The 21,405-nt window shown below is 37.5% G+C and overlaps 1 protein-coding gene across 3 annotated transcripts in view; it reads left to right on the top strand.

Moving 5' to 3' along the window:
* The first annotated feature begins 3,036 nt into the window (after nucleotides 1–3,036).
* The window catches only part of CDKL3 (cyclin dependent kinase like 3), a 36,670-nt gene continuing 18,301 nt past the window's right edge, over nucleotides 3,037–21,405 (top strand). Inside the window, exons 1-6 of one of the 3 annotated variants that reach the window (XM_054717838.1) lie at nucleotides 3,037–3,057; nucleotides 4,074–4,253; nucleotides 8,549–8,743; nucleotides 13,147–13,325; nucleotides 18,035–18,147; nucleotides 19,994–20,133. In XM_054717838.1, the coding sequence (XP_054573813.1) occupies nucleotides 4,089–4,253; nucleotides 8,549–8,743; nucleotides 13,147–13,325; nucleotides 18,035–18,147; nucleotides 19,994–20,133 (792 nt within the window). In that variant the 5' untranslated portion in view covers nucleotides 3,037–3,057; nucleotides 4,074–4,088. Of the gene's footprint in view, nucleotides 3,058–3,437; nucleotides 3,941–4,073; nucleotides 4,254–8,548; nucleotides 8,744–13,146; nucleotides 13,326–18,034; nucleotides 18,148–19,993; nucleotides 20,134–21,405 lie in introns of those variants that run through there. The other 2 variants (XM_054717836.1, XM_054717837.1) reach the window with 2 other exon arrangements.

Here is a 21,405-nt window from a genome sequence, read left to right as displayed (position 1 = left end):
AAACTTCCTAACTAAAAGGGAGCCAAGGAAGGTAGTCATGCCCTAGGCCTATTGTCTTTTTGCATCTATGATAACATACCTTTGTTATGTCAGAGTAATCCCCTTTTTCCAGACCCCTGAGGCATAACATCGCACCAGAACTTGAGACCACTGAACCCCTCATTGTTATCTTTTCTCCACATACCATGATTATGTTCTGTAAGTGTTCATTATCCTGAACCCACCAATGTAAAAGAAGTATTTGAGTCTCTGATATACTTTTTATCCAATCTCAGAGATTTCCTCAATCTGAGTTCTACCATCTTCCTAATCACGAATGGATTTCATATAACCCCCTTACATCTTCTCCTTTGATTCTGATGTATAAAATAAATGGTAAAACTGCCATTTTTTCAGGAGCATTTTCTCAATCTGATAAGAGATTTTGTTTACTGGCAATTGTCGGTTTGGCTCAAATAAACTCATAAAAATTCTGTATAGGTTTGGACATTTCTTATGTCAACACTCCCTTTTTTCAAACCCTACTATCTCTTGCTTTTAGTAACTGCCTTTGTGATCAAGTTAGCCAGACCTAACTTTTGATAGGTCCTGCTGTGCATTCATAAATGTGATTCTCTAAATCAAAAGCTGAATATCCTTATTTTTACTTTTTTGTCTTCCTGCCATAGCAATCCTAATCCTCCCATAACCAAGGATGAAGACTCACTGGTAGGGTTACATGCAATGAAATACTAAAGAGAAACTTAAAAAAAAAGAAGTCTGTTATGTCATTTATCTAGCCATTTGTCAACGTAAGAAACATTCAAACCTGTGAAGAATTTTTGTGAGTTTATTTGAGCCAAACTGTCAACAATTGCCAGGAAACGAAATCTTGAGACTGGTTATCTGGAATTTTCTAGTCAAGGCTGCTTCTGTCGGAGGTTGAAACTGCAATTAGATGAGGTATTAAATCTAGGTTTGGTGTCATGGGCTTTTAGCACAAGTAATACCATTTGGGGCCTATGGTTCACAGTAGATGGTTTATTTTTTAACTTATCTTTATTGTTGAAAGTATTACAGATATCCTCATTTTTCCCCCCATTGGCCCCCTCCATCCCGCTCCTGCCAGTCTCCCCAAGCATTTACTGCACTATTGTCTGTGTCCATGGGTTATGCATATATGCATATAAGTTCTTTGTTTAATCTCTCCTGTCCCCCCCCACCTTTAAAAGTTATAATTTTATACTGTAGTGATTCTGTAGCTCTAGATTGTGAAATCACTGAGGGCAAGGACTCTGATTCATGCTTTGTCCCTTGCAAATATTTAGTCCACAACATTTAATAAATATACTTATAAAGTCTGAGCCCACTATGATATTCTTTTTGTGTTTTTTTTTTGTTTTTTCCAGCCCCCCCCCCCACTATGATATTCTTATTCATAGAGACAAAGTATTTTATAACAGGGTTCAATAACTTTTTGTTGTTGTTGTTAATCCTTACCCGACGATATTTTTTCCATTGATTTTTAGAGCGAGTGGAAGGGAGGGAGGGGGAGAAGATAGAAACACATCAATGTGAGACAGATTGGTTACCTCCAGAAGGCACCAGGGCCCAGGATTGAACCTGCAACCCAGGTATGTGCCCTTGATTGGGAGTCAAACCCAAGACACTTCTGGGCCGATGCTCTAACAAGAGCCACACGGAATAACTTTTTAAAAGGAAAAAGTTTTCAATATTTTGGTAGTGATAAACAAAAACTATTAGGGGCAGAAATATTAATCATGCTCTGTTAACCATGATTGTTCTATTCTGATTGGAGAAAGCACATTCTAAATGGCTTGAGAGTTGTACACCCTGGAACATGGGAGTTAACCTGGGAATTCGGTCCATTCATCAAAGAATTAACCACCGAGTTGAAACAACAGAGTCCACCCTTCGAAACCCCCTGCATTGCCTGTAACTAGTAACCATTATACCCATTCTTACTCCTTTTGCCCACTTCCCCATGTAATCTTTGTCCTAACCAACATAAGCAGAGCAGATGTTCATGGATGACCTGCTGCTCTCCCATACTGTGGCATTATTAGAATAAACACTCATATGATTCAACCCAGTCTCTGCTTAATTGGATCAAGTAGTGAAAGGCAGCCGGGATCCATTGGTCCCAGCCCGGACCCATTGGTTGTCCAGTTTTAAAACCATGACCATTGCCTGATCAGCATGGCTCAGTGGTTGGATGTCGACCTATGAACCAGGAGGTCACTGTTCGATTCCCAGTCAGGGCACATGCCCAGGTTGCAGTCTCGATCTCCAGTGGGGGATGTGCAGGAGGCTACTGATCAATGATTCTCTCTCATCATTGATGTTTCTATTTCTCCCTTTTTCTTCCTCTCTGAAATCAATAAAAATATGTTAAAAGAAAAAGAACCATGACCACCTCTCCCTCCCCTTCCACTCCTCTCTCAATATAAATTTGAGCAGCATTGAAACATTTTGGAAGCTTTAAAAATACCAATTCCTTTACCCTTTCTCATTTAAATGAGGATCTCTGGGGTGGAGCCTTTTTAAAAGCTCACCAGATATAATTTTAATATGCATGGTGGGTGGAACCAACTGGACTAGAATTTATTGGATAATGATATTTCCTTATTTAGGGCAACAGTGAGATTTGGCCCTTTAACATTTAAATTTATTTTTACAGAAAAAAATAAATGAAAATCCCTAAGAAAGAGGGCACTTGCTCCAGTGATATCCTTGCTATTCATTGGAGGCTGGAAGGCCAGCAGGACCTCATTCTAGTATTAAGCAATTAGGTAACAGCTTCCCCCGCCCCCCCCCCCCATACCCTTGTATGTTAATCCATGTGTGATAGGACCCGTTGAAATATTTCCTTTCCCAAAAAGTAAGTTTTACAGTTTTGACACAGTTTTCTTAAAAAGGATAACTATGAGCTTGAAAAATAATTTTTAAAGCGTATTGCAGAAATGTTCTTGATGTAAGAAGCATCTTCTCTCCATTTTAAGGATGAAATGTGGACAGCTGAACCCAAACTCGTCTATGGACTATTTACATAACTAGGTAACTTAGAAAACTACAATTACACTAGACTTGCTTGGAAGTCTCCTTTTACAAGAACTCTCTACTACTTAATGACACCAGCCATCCTTTTAGGACCCAGCAGAAGCGCAGGTGTTCTCTAGCCTGGGGACACATGGGAGGCCGGTTGGACAAGCCTCCGCCGCGGTTCCTCTCTCCTAGAGTATTTGCAGTCATTCACGCTGCCGTCAAAATTGCTGATGCACCTCCCCCCGGCACCCCCCACCCCCCCATCTCCACTCTAAATCAACTTTGTGAGGAGAACACAATTTGATCGTTGGCAACCACTAATCCCCACCTCCACCCCTAAACGAGCTTCCATTTAGTGCACACTTGGAACTTGTCTTTTCCGCTACCTCTCATTTCTCTTCCGGGTCAGGCCAGTCCGGCCTGTGTTCCGGTCTTGCGCACTAGGTTCCGAGCGCGAGGCCGGCGGCACCGTTGCCATGGGAGCGGGTGGTGGGGAGCTAGTGGGACTACGCGGGGCCGGACCTTCGGGACTACAGAATGGGCTGAGGCGGTGGCGGCTGCCCGGACGAGGTCGTCTGCCGGGCGTGGGGTGCGACACTGATCCGGTACCCTAAGATCTCTGCTTTGAGGAGTGGGCAGGATCGAGGTTTTCTTGGGTCCCGGGGACTGACCTGTGGGCCACTGCAGTATTGCGGGTACCTCATTTTTGACGGGCATGACCGGAAGTGTGAGGATAACTCTCCGCCCCCGTGGATTGTGACGTGTAGTGAAGGAATCTTAATACTTAGTGTTGATGGGAATAACCGAGGCAGCAGGAGGCTCCCCAAGTTCTCCTGAGGGCTGGAGCCCCACAAGTACACCTTACTGTCGGGCTGGCAGTTTCCAAAGACAAACGGTGTCTGTGGAAAAGATTCCTATTTTTTTTTCTATGTTTCTGTATTTTAAAGTATGGGTTTATTGTGGAACTGCATTATCCAGCTTCAATAAATATAATAAAAATGTTTAACATTTTCTTTATTTCTGTGAAGAAGCAGGGCTTAAGAATGGAGATGTATGAAACTCTTGGAAAAGTGGGAGAAGGAAGTTATGGAACAGTCATGAAGTGTAAACATAAGGATACCGGGCAGATAGTGGCCATTAAGATATTTTATGAGACACCAGAAAAATCTGTCAACAAAATTGCAACGAGAGAAATAAAGTTTCTAAAGGTTTGCTTCTTTTGCCTTAATTGCTCTTTAAGTTGAGAGAGAAATAGTTATGGGAAAAAACTAAATATTTCAGTTAACACATGCATTAAGACAGGTAATAGAAAAACAGGTGTGATACCCTACCTAATTGTCTACATTTTGTAATTTTATAGTGATACTAGATATATGTGTTCATGTATAATATAACAAAAGTTATACCAAATATTGTGAAATAATTATTCTGAAATATCCAGGTATAATACTTCATAAAAATGTGTACTTTGTGCAAGGCATTGTGCCAGATGCTAAGACTATAATGAGGTAAAAGACAGTACCTGCTTTTCAGGCCTTTTATTATTTAATCAGAGAGACAGGAGGACATATAATACTGAATAAAAAGTGGCTCATAAGAAGTGCCAAGTGATTAACACAAAGCCCTGTAGGGTAGTGATGGTTTCTTGGAAGAATTGGGACATGACTTGGGCTTTAAATGATGCGTAGGATTTATGTAAGAGGGAGAAACTGTTGTATAATAGGTTAGTGGAACAGCATAAGCTCAGAGAGGCTAAAGCAGGACAAAGATAAAGAGCAGAGTGGAACTCTAGCCAGTTTGGCTCAGTGGATGGAGCCTCAGCCTGAAGACTGAAGGGTCCCAGGTTTGATTCTGGTCCGGGCATGTACCTGGGCATGTACCTGGGTTGTAGCCTCCTGGCCCTGGTCGGGGGCATACGGGAGGCAACCAATCAATGTGTCTCTCTTACATTGGTGTTTCTCTCTCTGTCCCTCTCTCTTCCACTCTCTCTAAAAATCAATGGAAAAAATATCCTCGGGTGAGGATTAAAAAAAAGGAGCAGAGTGGAACGGACAAAGAGCAAAGACATTTGCCCTGTAGAATTTTCTGTACCAAAATAGAGGTAGAATTAGGAGGTAAGTTGGACGTAGATTTTTAAGTCTTTTTTTTTTAATATATATTTTTATTGATTTCAGAGAGGAGGGGAGAGGGAGAGAGAGAAACATCAATGATGAGAGAGAATCATTGATCGGCGGCCTCCTGCTTGCCCCCTACTGGGGATCGAGCCTGCAACCCTGGGCATGTACCCTTGACCAGAATCGAACCTGAGACCCTTCAGTCTGCAGGCTGACACTCTATCCACTGAGCCAAACCAGCCAGGGCAGTTTTTAAGTCTTATCTTTTGGGCTAAGGAGTTGAAATTTGAATTTGTAAGAGGACGAAGGTTTTGAATTCAGAGTAAATAAACTCTATAAATACAAATGTGGCACTATTTTTTAGAAAAGATTGGAGGACTCCGAGAGTAACAATAGGGAGGCCTGTTATGTGAATTTAATTCAGGAATACAGGTAAATGTCACGAGGAACCCTACAGGATTGTGGCAATTTGAATGGAAAATAAAGTTAAAACATGATATACTGCAAAAGAAGACAGATTTCTCTGAGGTTCAGTGAGTACTATCATGGAAGTTTGAAACACCCCAAGAGACATAGTTTGGGAGCTAGTTCAGTTTTAGAAATGTTGAATTCGTCCTAGCCAGTTTGGCTCAGTGGACAGAGCAGCAACCTGCAGACTTAAGGGTCCTGGGTTCAATTCCAGTCAAGGGCACATTCCTTGGTTGCAGGTTTGATCCATTCAGGGCACTTTCGGGAGGCAACCAATCTGTGTGTCTCTCTCATATCGAAGTTTCTCTTTCTCTGTCTCTCCCCCTCCCTTCCACTCTCTCTTAAAAATCAATGGGAAAAATATCCTCAGGTGAGGATCAACACAAAACAGAAAGAAATGTTAAATTTAAGGTGACAGGAGTACATTTAAGTAAAGATGGCCAGAGGGCTCTTAGAGATGGGGAACAATATCAGGAGAGATCAGGGCAGAAGGTAGGATTTTGTGTAGGTATGACAGGTCAGCCTAGGGGAAAGTACTCCCGAGTGTAAAGAAAGGAGCATTAAGACCCCTTGGTGATTGAGTATAAAACTAGTGATTTAAGTATATATATATTTTATAAATTGGAATTTATCTAGATGTTTTAAGACTTATGACTTTGACAATGTAGTCTAGATGTTTTATTTAATGAAGAAAACATACTCTTTTTACTCACTTTATCTGATACAAAAGTAATATTATTCTATTTCTTTGTAAGTGTATATTAGGTATGATGGATCAATTAAAAATTGAAGAAATATATTAGGTGTCTGTATTGTTGGAACTGCTCTATTTCTTGACAATGAAAAGGAAAGTTAGCCGAAACCGGTTTGGCTCAATGGGTAGAGCGTTGGCCTGCGGACTGAAAGGTCCCAGGTTCGATTCCGGTCAAGGGCATGTACATTGGCTGCGGGCACATCCCTGGTAGGGGGTGTGCAGGAGGCAGCTGGTCGATGATTCTCTCTCATCGATGTTTCTAGCTCTCTATCCCTCTCCCTTCCTCTCTGTAAAAAATCAATAAAATATATTAAAAAAAAAAAAAAAAAAAGGAAAGTTAAAGTCAGTAAAGATGTTATAATTTTGTGTAAGATACCAGTCCTTATTCTGATGACCCAAAACATAATAATACTGTAAGGCAACTATTATGCAATGTAAGTGGTAATCTGATTAGAAGAAGCCCTTTTCCCAGGTAATATCTTTCACTCTTTCTTCAACTCTATTGCATTTAAGCTGATAATTTTTTTCTACTTAGTAATTTTTAAAAGTCAATAATGTCATGGCAAGAGCACAGGGATGAATTTGAATGTTACAGCTATTACAACTATTATGCACACTATTTTGAGACAGCTTAACTATTTGTATTGGTTTATTTCTTATAGAATTTTTAGTTTAACCTAATTCTACAAGAGATATTTCTTGGATTAGATAACAATTCCTAGTTTAAAAAGATAGTCAAAATGACTTAATTTGAACTAAATTTTTATCTTCTAGAATTTCACTAAATAAGTGACAGTAATTAGTGAAAATATCTGTATAAAAGTTGTCTAGTAATGAAGGAAAACAAACAACTTGAAAAGAGGTAATGGAGCATTTCTAGGAGTTTCATGATTTATTTGAGAGTGTACCTGCTTCCTTACCCCTGGGGATCTTCCCTAATGATTATTAACTTCCATTAACCCTTCACTGCTTTTGCCTTTAAAATAAAGACTGGATAGAAAACCCATAATTTTCCTTAGTTGAAAGATTAATGTCCAAAAGCAGTCATTTCTTTTTGCTACTGCCAGCATGCTGTTGCAGCAGCACTCTGGCATCTTGCCCACCAGGAAAATTGGGAGCAAAAGTAGGAAAGGCATCTGGCATTGTACTTTGACATGTTTTTCTATTAGTCATGTTTTAAGGACTGGTTTACATATTAATACAGGTAAGTAGAGAAATTGCTAATATCCCCTCAGAATAAAGGCAAATAATTTTCATAAAGTATAGTTTTCTAATGAATCTAACATTGAAAATATACCCCTTAGTTTTTAGCCAAATAAATATTTTTGGTCATTTGAAAAAGTTAAATATCTCAGAGTTTATTGTAATTAAATCAATGTGTTACAAAATAGGATAAGCAGCATAAAATATTAAAATGTCATTCCTTTTCTAAGCTCATACATACCATTTTTGATATTTTAAAATTATTATACCAGTCTAAAAGATGTCTTATTGCTTAATAGAATAATAGACTATTATTTTATTCAAATAGAATAGCATAATGCTTAATAGACTAGAACAAAAATGTACACACAAATAATTGTATATTTATGTAACGTCCTTATGGCTATAAATAGGTATTTCACATATCTGAGTTTCTAGATATTCTGATACTCTTTTGTTACAGTGTGATGAATTTATAATGTCCCTCCTGGAACTTAGATTTTACTCTCAAGAGTTTAGGATCGAACTCAAAGAATAATTTATATATATTCAGATCACATACTCAGTAGCATTGAACACAATGCTCATTTGAAAATATAGGGACCTTTTAAATTTCAGATGTTAAATTTAACCACAAATCAAGTTAAAAGATAGGAAGATATCTCTTAGCAGCATACCAAGTTGCATTATAGTACATTAACTCTAAATTATTTTAATAAAAAACAAGCAAATGCTAACTTGAAGTAAAGCAATACATTTCCCTTTGTTCTATAAATATTATGAAATAGATTAACATTTTCTTAAAATAGGAATGTAAGCAAATCAGTTGGGAAGTTTCTGTTGAAATGCATGGAGGAAAAGAAGGTGAGAATATTCCTGCTTCATTTTAAAATGATATAGTTGTTACATGTATAAATTATTGTGCATGAAATAATTTATTAAAAATATGTTTCTTTGTCAATAGCAATTCCATCATGAAAACCTGGTCAATCTGATTGAAGTTTTTAGACAGAAAAAGAAAATTCATTTGGTATTTGAATTTATTGACCACACAGTATTAGATGAGTTACAACATTATTGTCATGGACTAGAGAGTAAACGACTTAGAAAATACCTCTTCCAAATCATTCGAGCAATTGAATATCTTCACAATAATAATGTAAGTGCTGCAGAATAAGCCAAACTATAGAATGTATATGAATGATAAGTGCCCTTTAAATATTGTTCTGTTTTGACTGTTGAACCTCAGAGGGAAGGCAGGGGAGTGTGGGTAGGTAGAGATCAATCAATGAACTTGTATGCATGTATGCATACCCGTGGACAAGGACACTGGGGTAGTGAGGGCCTGGGGAAGGAGGAAGGGAGCTGGCTGGAAGAGGTTAATGGGGGAAAAAGGAGGACCTATGTAATACTTTCAATAATAAAGATTCTTTTAAAAACAAAAATAAAAAGCCATTGCCAGACCCCAAAAATAAAATAAATAAATATTGTTCTGTTTTTATGAAGTTGTTAAAATTATTTTTCTGTACAATATTGACATCCTGAAAATGAGGTCAGTACTTTATAACTTAGTTGCAGAACCAAAAAAACATAGTGAGCTTACAATATTTCTAATTATAGGGCAGACCAAGTATGGTATTAATAATTTAGAATAGAGGAATCAAAAGTCAATTGGGGCATTTTTTATTAGAGAAAGTACATTTTAAAATGTTGAAAGCTAGGCTAGCTCAAATGAAGGGAGGTTTGAAGGTAGGAACTTGAAACTTGGCCAGTTCATGTGGATGCCTTTAGGGGAAGAAAGAAAGAAAGTAGCTAAGAGATATAGAGCCTTGTTTAACTCCTGAAAAATCAAGAAAGGAAAGAAGATAAACTCTTCTGATTTTAGTGCTGCCTTTAGCATTGCCTAGTATATACGTATTTAGCTCAGGTTATTAAGGAGATATTTTGTTCCCACCACGAGCTCTACTTTCTGGAAAGTTAGATTTGTATTCAGGAAATAACAGTAAAAGCTTTAAAAATAGTTTTATTAGTAAGTGATATAGGCATAACACATATATATTCCAGGCTTTTTCAGATATCCTAATTTCTAATTTTCTGTCTTGTTAATAGTGTATCACATTTTACTGCTTTGAAAAATATGGTTGGGATAGCAACTGGAATTCAGATTGTAATTTCCTTTCCAGCTGGATCCATGGGGAGGCAGTATAATGCAAAAGTTAAAAGCACCAGTCTTTGTTATCAGTCTGTCTTGGATTTTCACCCACCAGCTTTTCTGTGGATAAACACAAAACATGTGCACTTCACAGCTTGCACAATGAAAGGTGGAAGCCCCGTTACTCTGTGGGCCTAGAAATGTTATCTAACTTCACTGAGCTTCATTTTCTTTATCTGTGAAATGATACGATAGTACCTCACAGGTTTTTTGTAAAGATCAAATTAGGTAGTAGGTATAAAGTGTTTAGCACTGTATCAGAGTCAGGAATAGTCATGTTATCTGTAGTCCTATACTGCCTTGTAGACTTTGAAAATGTTTTTTGAAAAAGGGAAAAAACAGTATGGGCTAGACTGAGAGTAGAAGACTTCGAAGAAGAGCTAAAACTAATGTAAGTACAGTTTTGAATTGTAACTAAGATTTCACTAGAAAAGGAAATATATTCAGATAGGATACCACTATAATAGAGGAAAACCTGGGCAGAGGACGTCAGAGAGTGGCAATAAGTGCTCTTACAGAGACCAGGCAAAGGGAGATAAGATTGCACAGGTGCCCAGGCGAGAGGTTTGCCAGAGCCTTGAAATTCACCCTGAGGAGTTGTGGAAGTAAAAATAGATCAATGTACTTGTATAGATGGTACCTTTAAGATGGCTCTAACTTATTACCCTAGGTTAATTTTTTTGGCCATTTGTGGAGGGAGATGGAGGCAGAACAAGAGCCAACCCCAAAGACATAGCAATTAAGTTATATAAACAAAGAAAGATCCCAGATTTCTGTCACTGAGATGTTTTCACTTGTGCTATGATACTTTTCCAGTGATGAGAACATAATTCATTCATTTGATAAAGTTTTTTTTAAAATATATTTTTATTGATTTCAGAGAGGAAGGGAGAGGGAGAGAGAGCTAGAAACATCAATGATGAGAGAGACTCATTGACTGATTGCCTCCTGCACGCCCCCCACTGGGGATCGAGTCCACAACCTGGGCATGTGCCCTTGACTGGAATCGAACCCGGGACCCTTCAGTCCCCAGGCCGACGCTCTATCCACTGAGCCAAACCAGCTAGGGCTTGATAAAGTTTTAAAATGCCTTATTTGTTTTAGGCACTGTATTGGGCATGGTAATATAGCTTAAACAAGACATATATCTTGCCCTCATGGAGCTTACAAGTCTGGTGGGAGTTACAAATAAATAAATAGGCAATTAATAATATAGCCTGACAAATATTGTAATGGGTAAGTGCAGAATGATGTGAGAACAAATGGAAGGAACATCTAATACAAACATCACAAATGCATAGATTAGACAAATCCTGGAAAATTGGGAAACTAATATTCTAGGGAAAGAGGCTGTAGCCCTAGCCAGTTTGGCTCAGTGGATAGAGCATCGGCCTGCAGACTTGAAGGGTCCCAGGTTCGATTCTGGTCAAGGGCACATTCCCAGGTTGTGAGCTCGATCCCCGAACATCATTGATATTTCTATCTCTCCCTCTCCCTTCCTCTCTTAAATCAATAAAAATATTTTTTTAAAAAAGAAAGAGGTTGTAGAAGGTTGAGAAGGTGAGTAGGGTTCAAATCCTACAAGGCTTTATAAGCCATTTTAAGGAGTTAGAAATTTGTCATGCGGGAATCCTTAAAAGATGTTAAACAGAGAAGTGACATAATCACACATGATTTTAAAGTAATACTGTGATTCATTGTAGATAGAGGATTGGAGGGGATCAGAATGAATGCAGAGAGACTAGTTAGTAGTGTAATTTTCAGTGAGAGAGCTGAGGGGACTTGAACTAGAGAGAGAAGTAGATATGTTAAGAGTATATGGGAGCCCTAACCGGTTTGGCTCAGTGGATAGAGCATCGGCCTACGGACTGAAGGGTCCCAGGTTCAATTCCAGTCAAGGGCATGTACCTTGGTTGCGGGCACATCCCCAGTAGGGCATGTGCAGGAGGCAGCTGATCGATGTTTCTCTCTCCTCGATGTCTCTAACTCTCTATCCCTCTCCCTTCCTCTCTATAAGAATCAATAAAATATATATTTTTTAAAAGAGTATATGAGAGGAAGAAAAATACCTTGGTTTCTGGCTTGAGACATGGGTCAGTGTTGGTTCCCTTCACTAAGCAAAAGCACTATTGAGAACAAATAGCTTTGGGGGCGATGATGCATTTAGTTTTGGATTTGCTGAGTGGGACTTCTTATGGAATTCCACTCCTTGTGGAAACCAGGAGAGATATCTAGAAATAGAAATTAGACATAGAAAGTTGGAAATCATCAGTATTTGGATAGTTACTAAAGTTATAAAAGTAGGTGAGGTTGAGATGGAATAGCCAGTAGTTGGGAAGAAGCCCAAGAAAGTATGGTGTCCCCATAACCAAGTGAAGAAAGTGGTCCCCCCCCCCAAAAAAAAAAAAGTACATGAGATTTCCCAGGAAGCATGATGTATGAGAAGAGAAAACCTAAGATCAGAACCTGCATGTGAGGGACAGATAGAGAATTGTCATAGAGACAGAAGGAGCCTGGGAGAATTTTAGGTCCTAGAAATCAAGAATGAAGGTATGGTTGGCAACATTTGTACACTAAGATATCAAGTAAGATAATGTATTGAGGGGTATCGGTTGGACTAGCAACAATTAAGTTGTTGGTGCTGGCCGAAACCGGTTTGGCTCAGTGGATAGAGTGTCGGTCTGCGGACTGAAAGGTCCCAGGTTCGATTCTGGTCAAGGGCATGTACATTGGTTGCGGGCACATCCCCGGTGGGGGGTGTGCAGGAGGCAGCTGGTCGATGTATCTCTCTCATCGATGTTTCTAGCCCTCTATCCCTCTCCCTTTCTCTCTGTGAAAAATCAATAAAATATATTTTAAAAAAAAGTTGTTGGTGCTGGCTCAGGCAGTTTAATGGAACATTTCAGCAGAAGACCGATTTCATTACTTTGAGTATTGAATAAATGATCATAAAGTGAAGAATGAGTAGAGATGATGTCAGCAAGAGATTTATTGTGAAGAAAATGAGAGAAATGGTAGTACCTGGGATGTGACATGGGGTTAAAGGAAAGTTAAACTTTTTTTCAAGTTCTTTTGATTACTTTTCCTTGTAGGAATGTGATTTACCTTTTTAGTATTATACTTGTATTTTTTTTTTTTTGGCTCCCTGTCATTTTGAGACAATGTATGGGGCAAGAATTGAAAATTCTAGTATAACTTTAGCTTTTGCATTGTGTGATTAATCCTTTGCATGGGGTAAGAAAATACCTTTACTGCCTTGATTAGCTAGATTTTCTCTGTATAATTTTTGAGAGCTTTTCTAGGTAATGAAACCCCATTTTAATGTATTGCATCTTCTGTTTGTTTTTTAGATCATTCATCGAGATATAAAACCTGAGAATATTTTAGTATCTCAGACAGGAATTATTAAACTCTGTGATTTCGGATTTGCACGAATGCTAGCAGCTCCTGGGGATATTTATACAGACTATGTGGCCACACGCTGGTATAGAGCTCCAGAATTAGTATTAAAAGATACCTCTTATGGAAAGTATGTATATTTTAGGATCTTGCCTGGCCTTTCCCATTCATATCTCTTTTTTTTTTTTAACCGTGGTGAATTTGTCACCCCTACTACTGACACCCTCAGCCTTCTGCATCTGAGTTGGGTTTAAGAAAGGGATACCTCTACATAGAACAGAGAGGTCCTATAGGCACCTGCCATGCTGGCTATTGATGTTACCATGCTTGCCCTCTGGGGCTAAGTAGCCCAAACCCCAGGAGACCTATGCAGACATCCTTGGCAGAGTTGTCTTATCTGCTTATGTTTAGCCTCCACATTATACAAAGGTTTTAAAATCATTTACCTCACTCTGCCAGTGTTACTATAGGAACTGACAAGTGTCCTATTTTCTGGAATATGGCACTCTCTTTGCAAAGATTGGCAAATAATACTTTTTAAAATTATATTGTTCTGGATGCCTCAAAAGGTAGCATGGTCTCAATTTATTGTGAAACAGTAGAAGCAGTATATGAAACAGCAATCTAATATACAAATAACGAATCTCAAAGAACATAAAGGGACCAAGTTGTACAACTAATACAAATGGAGAGGGATATTCTTGCATGCTTTTCCTAGAAACCATTATTCTGTTTATATAGTAATATCTAATATATATACTTAAATCCTCACCTGAGGATATGTTTTTATTGATCTGAGAAAGAGAGAGGGGAAAGGAGAGAAGGAGAGAGAGAAAAACATCGATGGGTTGCCTCCTGTACATGCCTCAAACGGGTATCGAATCCACAACCTGGGTATGTGCTGTCACTGGGAATCGAACCTGTCACCTTTTGGTATACAGTATGATGCTACAACCAACTGAGCCACACTAGCCAGGGAAATAATATCTAATATTAATGAGTACTTACTTTTTGTTAGAAACTGTTCTAAATGCTTTACATGCATTAAATCATTTAATTTTCATAATTCTATGGTAAAAGTGCTATTGTCCTCCTCATCCTATATAATAAAAAGCTAATATGCAAATGGTCATCACGCCCTCACGACATCACACCATGATGTCACGATCCATCACCAGGAGGCTGTGTGCACAGCGGGTGCACACGGGTGGGTGGGGATTTGACGCTGTGTGTGTGGCACAGAGGAGGCGGGACCCCCAGCTCCGGCCTACCTCTTTAGGGCAGTCCATCGAGGAGCCCCAGATGGGTGGGTGGGGCCTACCACTTTGGAGCGATCGATTATGGGGCTCCCGCACTGTGAGAGGGCACAGGCCAGGCTGGGGGACCTCCCCGCCCCGCACTGGGCCTCTAGTTTTATATAAGAGGACACTGAAGCACAGAAAGGTAAGCTAATTTACCTGAAGTCACTCCAAAGTACCTTTTCTACTGTACTTATCACTGATGCCTTACTCAAACTTTTTCTCAGCCTCAATTACTTTATCTGTATATTGCAAATAGTAATAGGATCAGCTTCATGGAATTGTTCTGAGGTTTAAATGATTTAATGAATGAAAAACATTAAAATATAGTAAATTCTCAATGAATGTAGCTTCCATCAAATCTATGTCCCAGTTTTATCCTCTCCTCATGATGTAGCTTAAATTCCTTTTCTGATACATCTCCAGTCTTTATTCCTTGCCCTCAAATCATATCCCTTTCTAAACCTTCATGTACATTGTAAGTTTTGTGCCAGTTAATATTTAATATGACCTAGTTCTACTCTAGCTGTTGTTCTTTAAAATATTTCTTGCTGAAAGATAAGTTTCTTGCAGATAAGTATAATCTCTGTACTTCACAGAGCCAGTGTTGCTTCCTTGTACATGGTAAGTTTGGATTCTCTGAGGCTTCATTCACATTGTATTTAAAATAAATTTGTTCATGAGTGTTTTTTAAAATCTTTTTATTGTAAAACAAAATACAGATACCAGAAAACCTCACACAACAAATGTATAGCTCTACCACTAGATCAAAAAATAAAATTTTGTTGGCCACCTCAGAAGACCCTCCATGGGCCCTATTCCCTTCCCCCCAAAGTAACCATGATATATATATATACATTTGTGTGTTTTTTTAAATATGTTTTTATTGATTTCAGAGAGGAAGGGATAGGGAGAGAGAGATGGAAACATCAATGATGACAGAGAATCATTGATCAGCTGCCTCCTGCAAGCCCTCCTCTGGCGATCGAGCCCACAACCTGGGCATGTGCCCTAGACCGGAATGGAACCTGGGACCTTTCAGTTCACAGGCCAATGCTCTATCCACTGAGCCAAACCGGCTAGGGATGATTGATTCTTATATGTGCCCTGACCCAGGATCGAACCTGCAACCTTGATGCATCTGGACTACACTCCAACCAACTGAGCTACCTAGCCAGGATTTGTGAAAGGTTTAAGATCTATGTTTAGGTTCTTTTTTTTTGCATATGGATGGTCCATTGTTCCAGTATCATTTGTTGAAAAGACTTTAGTTTTCTATTGAATTGCCTTTGCTCTTTTGTCAAAGATCATTTGAGTATATTTGTGTGAGTCTATTTCTGGACTCTATTCTGTTCTCTTAATCTATACCACACTGTTTTGATTACTGTAGCTTTACAGTAAGTCTCAAAATGAGATAGTGTCTTTCTTCTGACTTTGTTATTCTTCAACATTGTGTTGGCTATTCTAGGTCTATTGCCTTTCCATATAAATTTTATAATCAATTTATTGATATGCACATTGGATTTTGATTGGGGTTGCATCGAATCTATAGAGCCAGTTGGGAAACATGAAATATCTCTCCATTTATTTATAACTTCTTTGATTTCTTTAATGAACTTGTTTTTTTCACTTGAGAGTTTATCTTAGAGATCATTTTATATTAGCACACATATAGACCTATGTCATCCTTTTTAACAGCTGAATAATATTTCATTGTGTGGTTGTACAAAATTTTATATATCCATTTCTGTATGGATGGACATTTAGGTTGTTTCCAATATTTTCTACCACAAACATTGTTGCTGTGAAATTTTATCATTTATTTTTGTGTACATGTGTGAGTGAATTTTTTTTAGCCATAGCTTTATTCCCAATAGCTAACCTACAGAATGTGTATTTAAAGATAGATTGCTAAAGCAGAATTTGCAAATCCATTCAGTAAAATTTTCATTGAAAACTTCTATTTTTTCCAATGCATGAGAAAGAACAAATCTTCTTTATAGATAAAGAACAAAAAAGTAAGTTCTATGCAGTCAACTGCAGATGGGACTTACATTTTAGGCCAGCGGAGTCATGGCAGAAATGCAGGCCAGAGGACTGAGAGATGATTCCATAGAAAGTACTCCGCCAGGGAATAGTTGTTTGTCCTGTAAAGAGATTGAACTCAATCACATTTTTAAACTCGTCATTTTAAATAATCTCAACTTGTCCATTCCCTAGCGTTGTTCTTTTTCCTTTATAGCTTGCCATGCAGTACCAGGAAGTGGATTTCCTGAGGAACTGAGTTAAGTCCCATCTCCTTTTCTTCTTACGCTATTGAGTCTTATATCTGGCAGTGGAGGGAAGTAAAATAGACAGTGTCTGGTGCCTTATCCACCCCTCATATGTTCTATTTGAAGTTTTGGGGTGTGTGTGTGTGTGTGTGTGTGTGTGTGTGTTTTGACTCATCAGTGGTAGGATATAAAATGTGGGTAAGTTATTACAGTTTTTAAAAACATATCCTTTCCCCTTTACATTTGTTAACCCTGTTAGAAATAAGGCAAGACCCAAACCAAGGGTCCTGGCAGAACTCAAAGGATACTCAGGAGCTAGACAGCTGCAGAAATAAAGATATTTGCCTTGCTATCAGGCTCACGAGTAAATTTTTTTATAAATTTCTAGGAATAAAGTTATTTGGTCAAATGTATGTACATTTTTATCTTGGTAGCTTTTTCCAATTTTCCCTCCAAGAAATGGTGTAAGTTTATATTCCCAGAACAGTACATGGGAGTGTTTGTTTTCCATAGCCTCACCAACAGTTATCAAATCTTACAATTTTTAATCAGTTGTAACAGTAAAAAAATAGAGCTCATCGTAGTGTTTATTTATATCTTTCTGAATGTGAGAAGATTTTTAGTTTTTACTTTTTAAATACAAGATGATTTTATTATCCAATTCTAATTCATAAACCATCTATATACTAGTATATAAAAGCCCAGTGACCGGAATGGCAGAATGACCAGAATAACCAGAATGACCGGTGGCTATGGTGCACTGTGGCAGCCAACCAGCCTGATCCAGGCCCCGATTGGCCCACCCCTGCCAGCCCGGCCCCCAATCGCCCCCCAATACCCCAATCAGGTGCGGGGCCGGCCAGCCAACTGCCTGTGGCCCCTCCCCTCTGCTGGCCCGGCCTGAAGGGTCCCCCTTGGGCGGGCCAGCCGGACCCCACCCATGCACAAATTCATGCATCAGGCCTCTAGTTTATCATAATGTTCTTGTATAAGTATTTAAAACAATTTTAGAATTAGTTACTTTTTATCTGGACTGCTACATGACTTCTCATGCAGTTTAAATATAATCTATTTAGTGATATTAGTAAAATGTGATAATATTTAATGTATATACTAAGGTTGCCATATGCTATTACAGTGAATTTTAAAAATGATACCACTTATCCACTCTTTTTTCTTTGTCCCTAACATTGTTTTAGAAGTTCTTTTTAGAAAAGGTATCTTATGTATTTCTCTATGAAAAAGTGATTGAGTCTTATCTGTTTCAGACCTGTTGATATCTGGGCTTTGGGCTGTATGATCATTGAGATGGCCACTGGAAATCCCTTTCTTCCTAGCAGCTCTGATTTGGATTTACTTCATAAAATTGTTTTAAAAGTAGGTAGGTAGGTATTATTGAAATGTACTGTTAAACGCCTAAAATAAGTATTTCCAGATCAAATTTGCTTGATTTTCAATAAATTTGATTTTCAAATTTAGTTTTCTCATTATAAGAACGGGGAAGCATATTCTTTTGATAGATGCAGCAGATGCATGCCTTGAGCTGATTAAAAAAAAAAAAGAAAATTCTCCTCTGTTATTACAAATAATATTTTTGCCAGGATGCAAATAGGTAAGCCATATGTTGATGGTTGTTGATAAGAAAAATAGTACAATAGGAATCTTCTTCAATTTGTTTGAAAATTGTTTAAAATTTTTGGCTTCTATAAATATTTGCATATCTTGCCATGCCCGCGTAGTTTAGTAGTTGAGCATCGATCCAATGAACCAGGAGGTTATGGTTCCTGGTCAGGGTACATGCCTAGGTTGTGGGTTCAATCCCCAGTGTGGGGCGTGCAAGAGGCAGCTGAACATTGATGTTTCTATCTTTCTCTGAAATTTAAAATAAAGAAATAAATATTTGCATATCTCAAGGATTTTTAAATAATAGATTTAATTTAGATGCTTTTTAAAAACACTTGGAGATAGAAAGTCCATTATTTGCTGAGAAAACTTTTTTTTAACTATAGTAGATAACCAAATAGCTAAATAACTTATTCAAAATATATATTTAATGAAAGCTGAATTATTTGATTATCTGTTTGACCAACCAAGCATTTTGATGGATATCTTTGCTCATGAAGTTTCAATAATTTTTTATGTATACATATTTATGAATGAGGAGCTGGAGGAGCCCTTTTTGTGGTGGGGAAGCTATACATAAACATGTAATTACAGGATCATGAGAAAGGTACTGTGAACAACTATAAAAACCATGAAATCTGGATATTGATTAAAGATATAGTTCAGAGCCTTAAAGCATCACACTTTTTAATGTCATCTTTAATGTTCCGAGATTAACGAGATTAATGTTAGAAGCAACCTTAGAGATAATGGGATCCATTTTGTCTTTTAACGATGAGGAAACCAAGGCACAGAGAGGGAGGAGAGTTGCCCAAGGTCACAGAACTAGTTGTATAGCAAAACTGGTACTAACTAGAAATTAGCTCTCTCCACTCCTATTTATAGTTCTACTACTACTCTATAGCCTTGTTTTTTCTTTGCAATATCTAAATAATTTTAATATGTTAGCTTTTCTGAGTAAGGCTTTTTTGATTAACAGTTGCTAGTTAATCCATTTAGATACTCATATGGAAATAGGTAAAAGTTTAGATTTGCTTTTCTGATAGCATTACATATTATATATTTTATTTTGTGAAAAGAAAATTAACCTGGTTGTTTTACCTTCTGTACTGTCTATGTGCTATCAACAGATTACTGGGGAAACTTTAACTTTTATGCTATATTCAGATAGTTCCTTGTTCAACTTAAAAACCACTGTAGCTTAGTGGTTGGAGTACCGGCCTGTGCACCAAAGGGTCTTGGGTTCAATGTGCAGTCAAGGGGACATGCCTGGGTTGCAGGTTCAATCCCCGGTCGAGGTGTGTGCAGGAGCAACCAATCAATGTGTCTCTCTCACATTGATGATGCCTGTCTGTCTCTCTCTCCCTCCCTCTTTCTCTCTCTCTCTCCCCTTCCCTTCCTTACTCTTTCTAAAAATCAGTGGAAAAAATATCCTCTGGTGAGGATTAACAAACAAAACAAAACAAAAAGTAAATTAATTAATTAATTAAAATAACGTAATTGTTATTATCTCTTTTTAGTAACATAATAAAGACCACATAGCAATTTGATTATTTTGATTTAGACTAATTTCTGTGTTTTCTTATATATTTTTCTCTTTTTAGGCAATTTGACACCTCACTTGCAGAATTTCTTTTCCAAGAGTCCTATTTTTGCAGGGGTGGTCCTTCCTCAAGTTCAACACCCCAAGAATGCAAGAAAAAAATACCCAAAGCTAAATGGATTGTTAGCAGATATAGTTCATGTATGTTATGAGATTAAGGACTTGTTTCTGGGAAATTTGCATAAATTATAATACAGTTTTAGGATATTACTTCAATGAAATTCTAAAAGGATTCATAAAAGTAATGGTATCTGTTAAAAGTTACTATATTCTTGTCTTTGTGTTTAGCTCAGAGAAAGTAAAATTCCTAGACTATTAGAACTGAAAGCCACCCAGGATAATCATGTTTATTTAGTTTATCCCAATTTTAATGATAATTATGGATAAACTAGAAATATTCTAAGGACTTACCCTGTTTATAACCATCTTTTAATACCCAAGTTAGGGATCTATTCTGTGTACAGTGGTATCCTAAGGTATCTACATGGCTTTGGCAGCTGCAGTTGTAATATTGTTTGAAGACACACCAATGCCAAAATACAACTTGAATTGGAGGGGAAAATTTTTATAGCACTTTTAAATTATTTTAAAATTTAAATATTATTTTAAACTAGGTAATAAATATACCTATACACTTACTGCAAAGTTCAAAAGGTAAGAGTGTTTAATGTGAAAAGTAACTTCCTACTAATTTCTTTTATCCAGCCAATTTTCTTTCCCAGCATCAACTAAGGTATCTTATTCCGAATGTATAGCCCTTAAAAAAAAAAGTGGTTATCTAAATTTCAAAGCAACTACAGTGCAGTGTTTGTAAAAAGGGACTCTGGAATCACATAAACTACATTTAAAACCCAGCTCTATCACTAATTAGCTCTGTAACCTTGGGCAAGTCACTTAATCTCTGTGCCTCAGTTTACTAGGCTATAAAACAACATTTACTATTTATTTTCTGGGGCTAGAGGATTAAATGAGGTAATGGTGGCAATGTTCTGAGCACAGGGCCTTGAATAAGCTGTCAACAAATGTGGATATTGTTGTTGCCGTTATTTACATAAACTTAAACATATGTAATATCTAAAGACTATTCTTGAAGGAAAAAAATATTTTTTTGGTACCTGGAGACTAGAATTTATTAAGGATCAGATTTGTTTACTACATTTTCAGTTTAATTTCTTTTTTTATTTCATAGTTTTAATTATACACACAATATATAATGATTATAGAAAAAGTAGAACATACATGATAAAAAAGAGAAGTTAAGATTTTTCTAACTCCCATAATCCAGGAAAATATTAACATTTTGGTTTAGATACTTACAAACTGCCCAACAAATATATGCTTAGAAATTTATGCTTTTTAAGTGCTGCCTCTGGCTACAGACCTGATACATGTAAACCTCAGCTCTAACAGTTT

The sequence above is a fragment of the Eptesicus fuscus genome, chromosome 6 (assembly GCF_027574615.1).
Source record: "Eptesicus fuscus isolate TK198812 chromosome 6, DD_ASM_mEF_20220401, whole genome shotgun sequence".
In the NCBI taxonomy this organism is placed as follows: Eukaryota; Metazoa; Chordata; class Mammalia; order Chiroptera; family Vespertilionidae; genus Eptesicus; species Eptesicus fuscus.
This window is presented reverse-complemented; position numbering and strand designations above follow the sequence as displayed.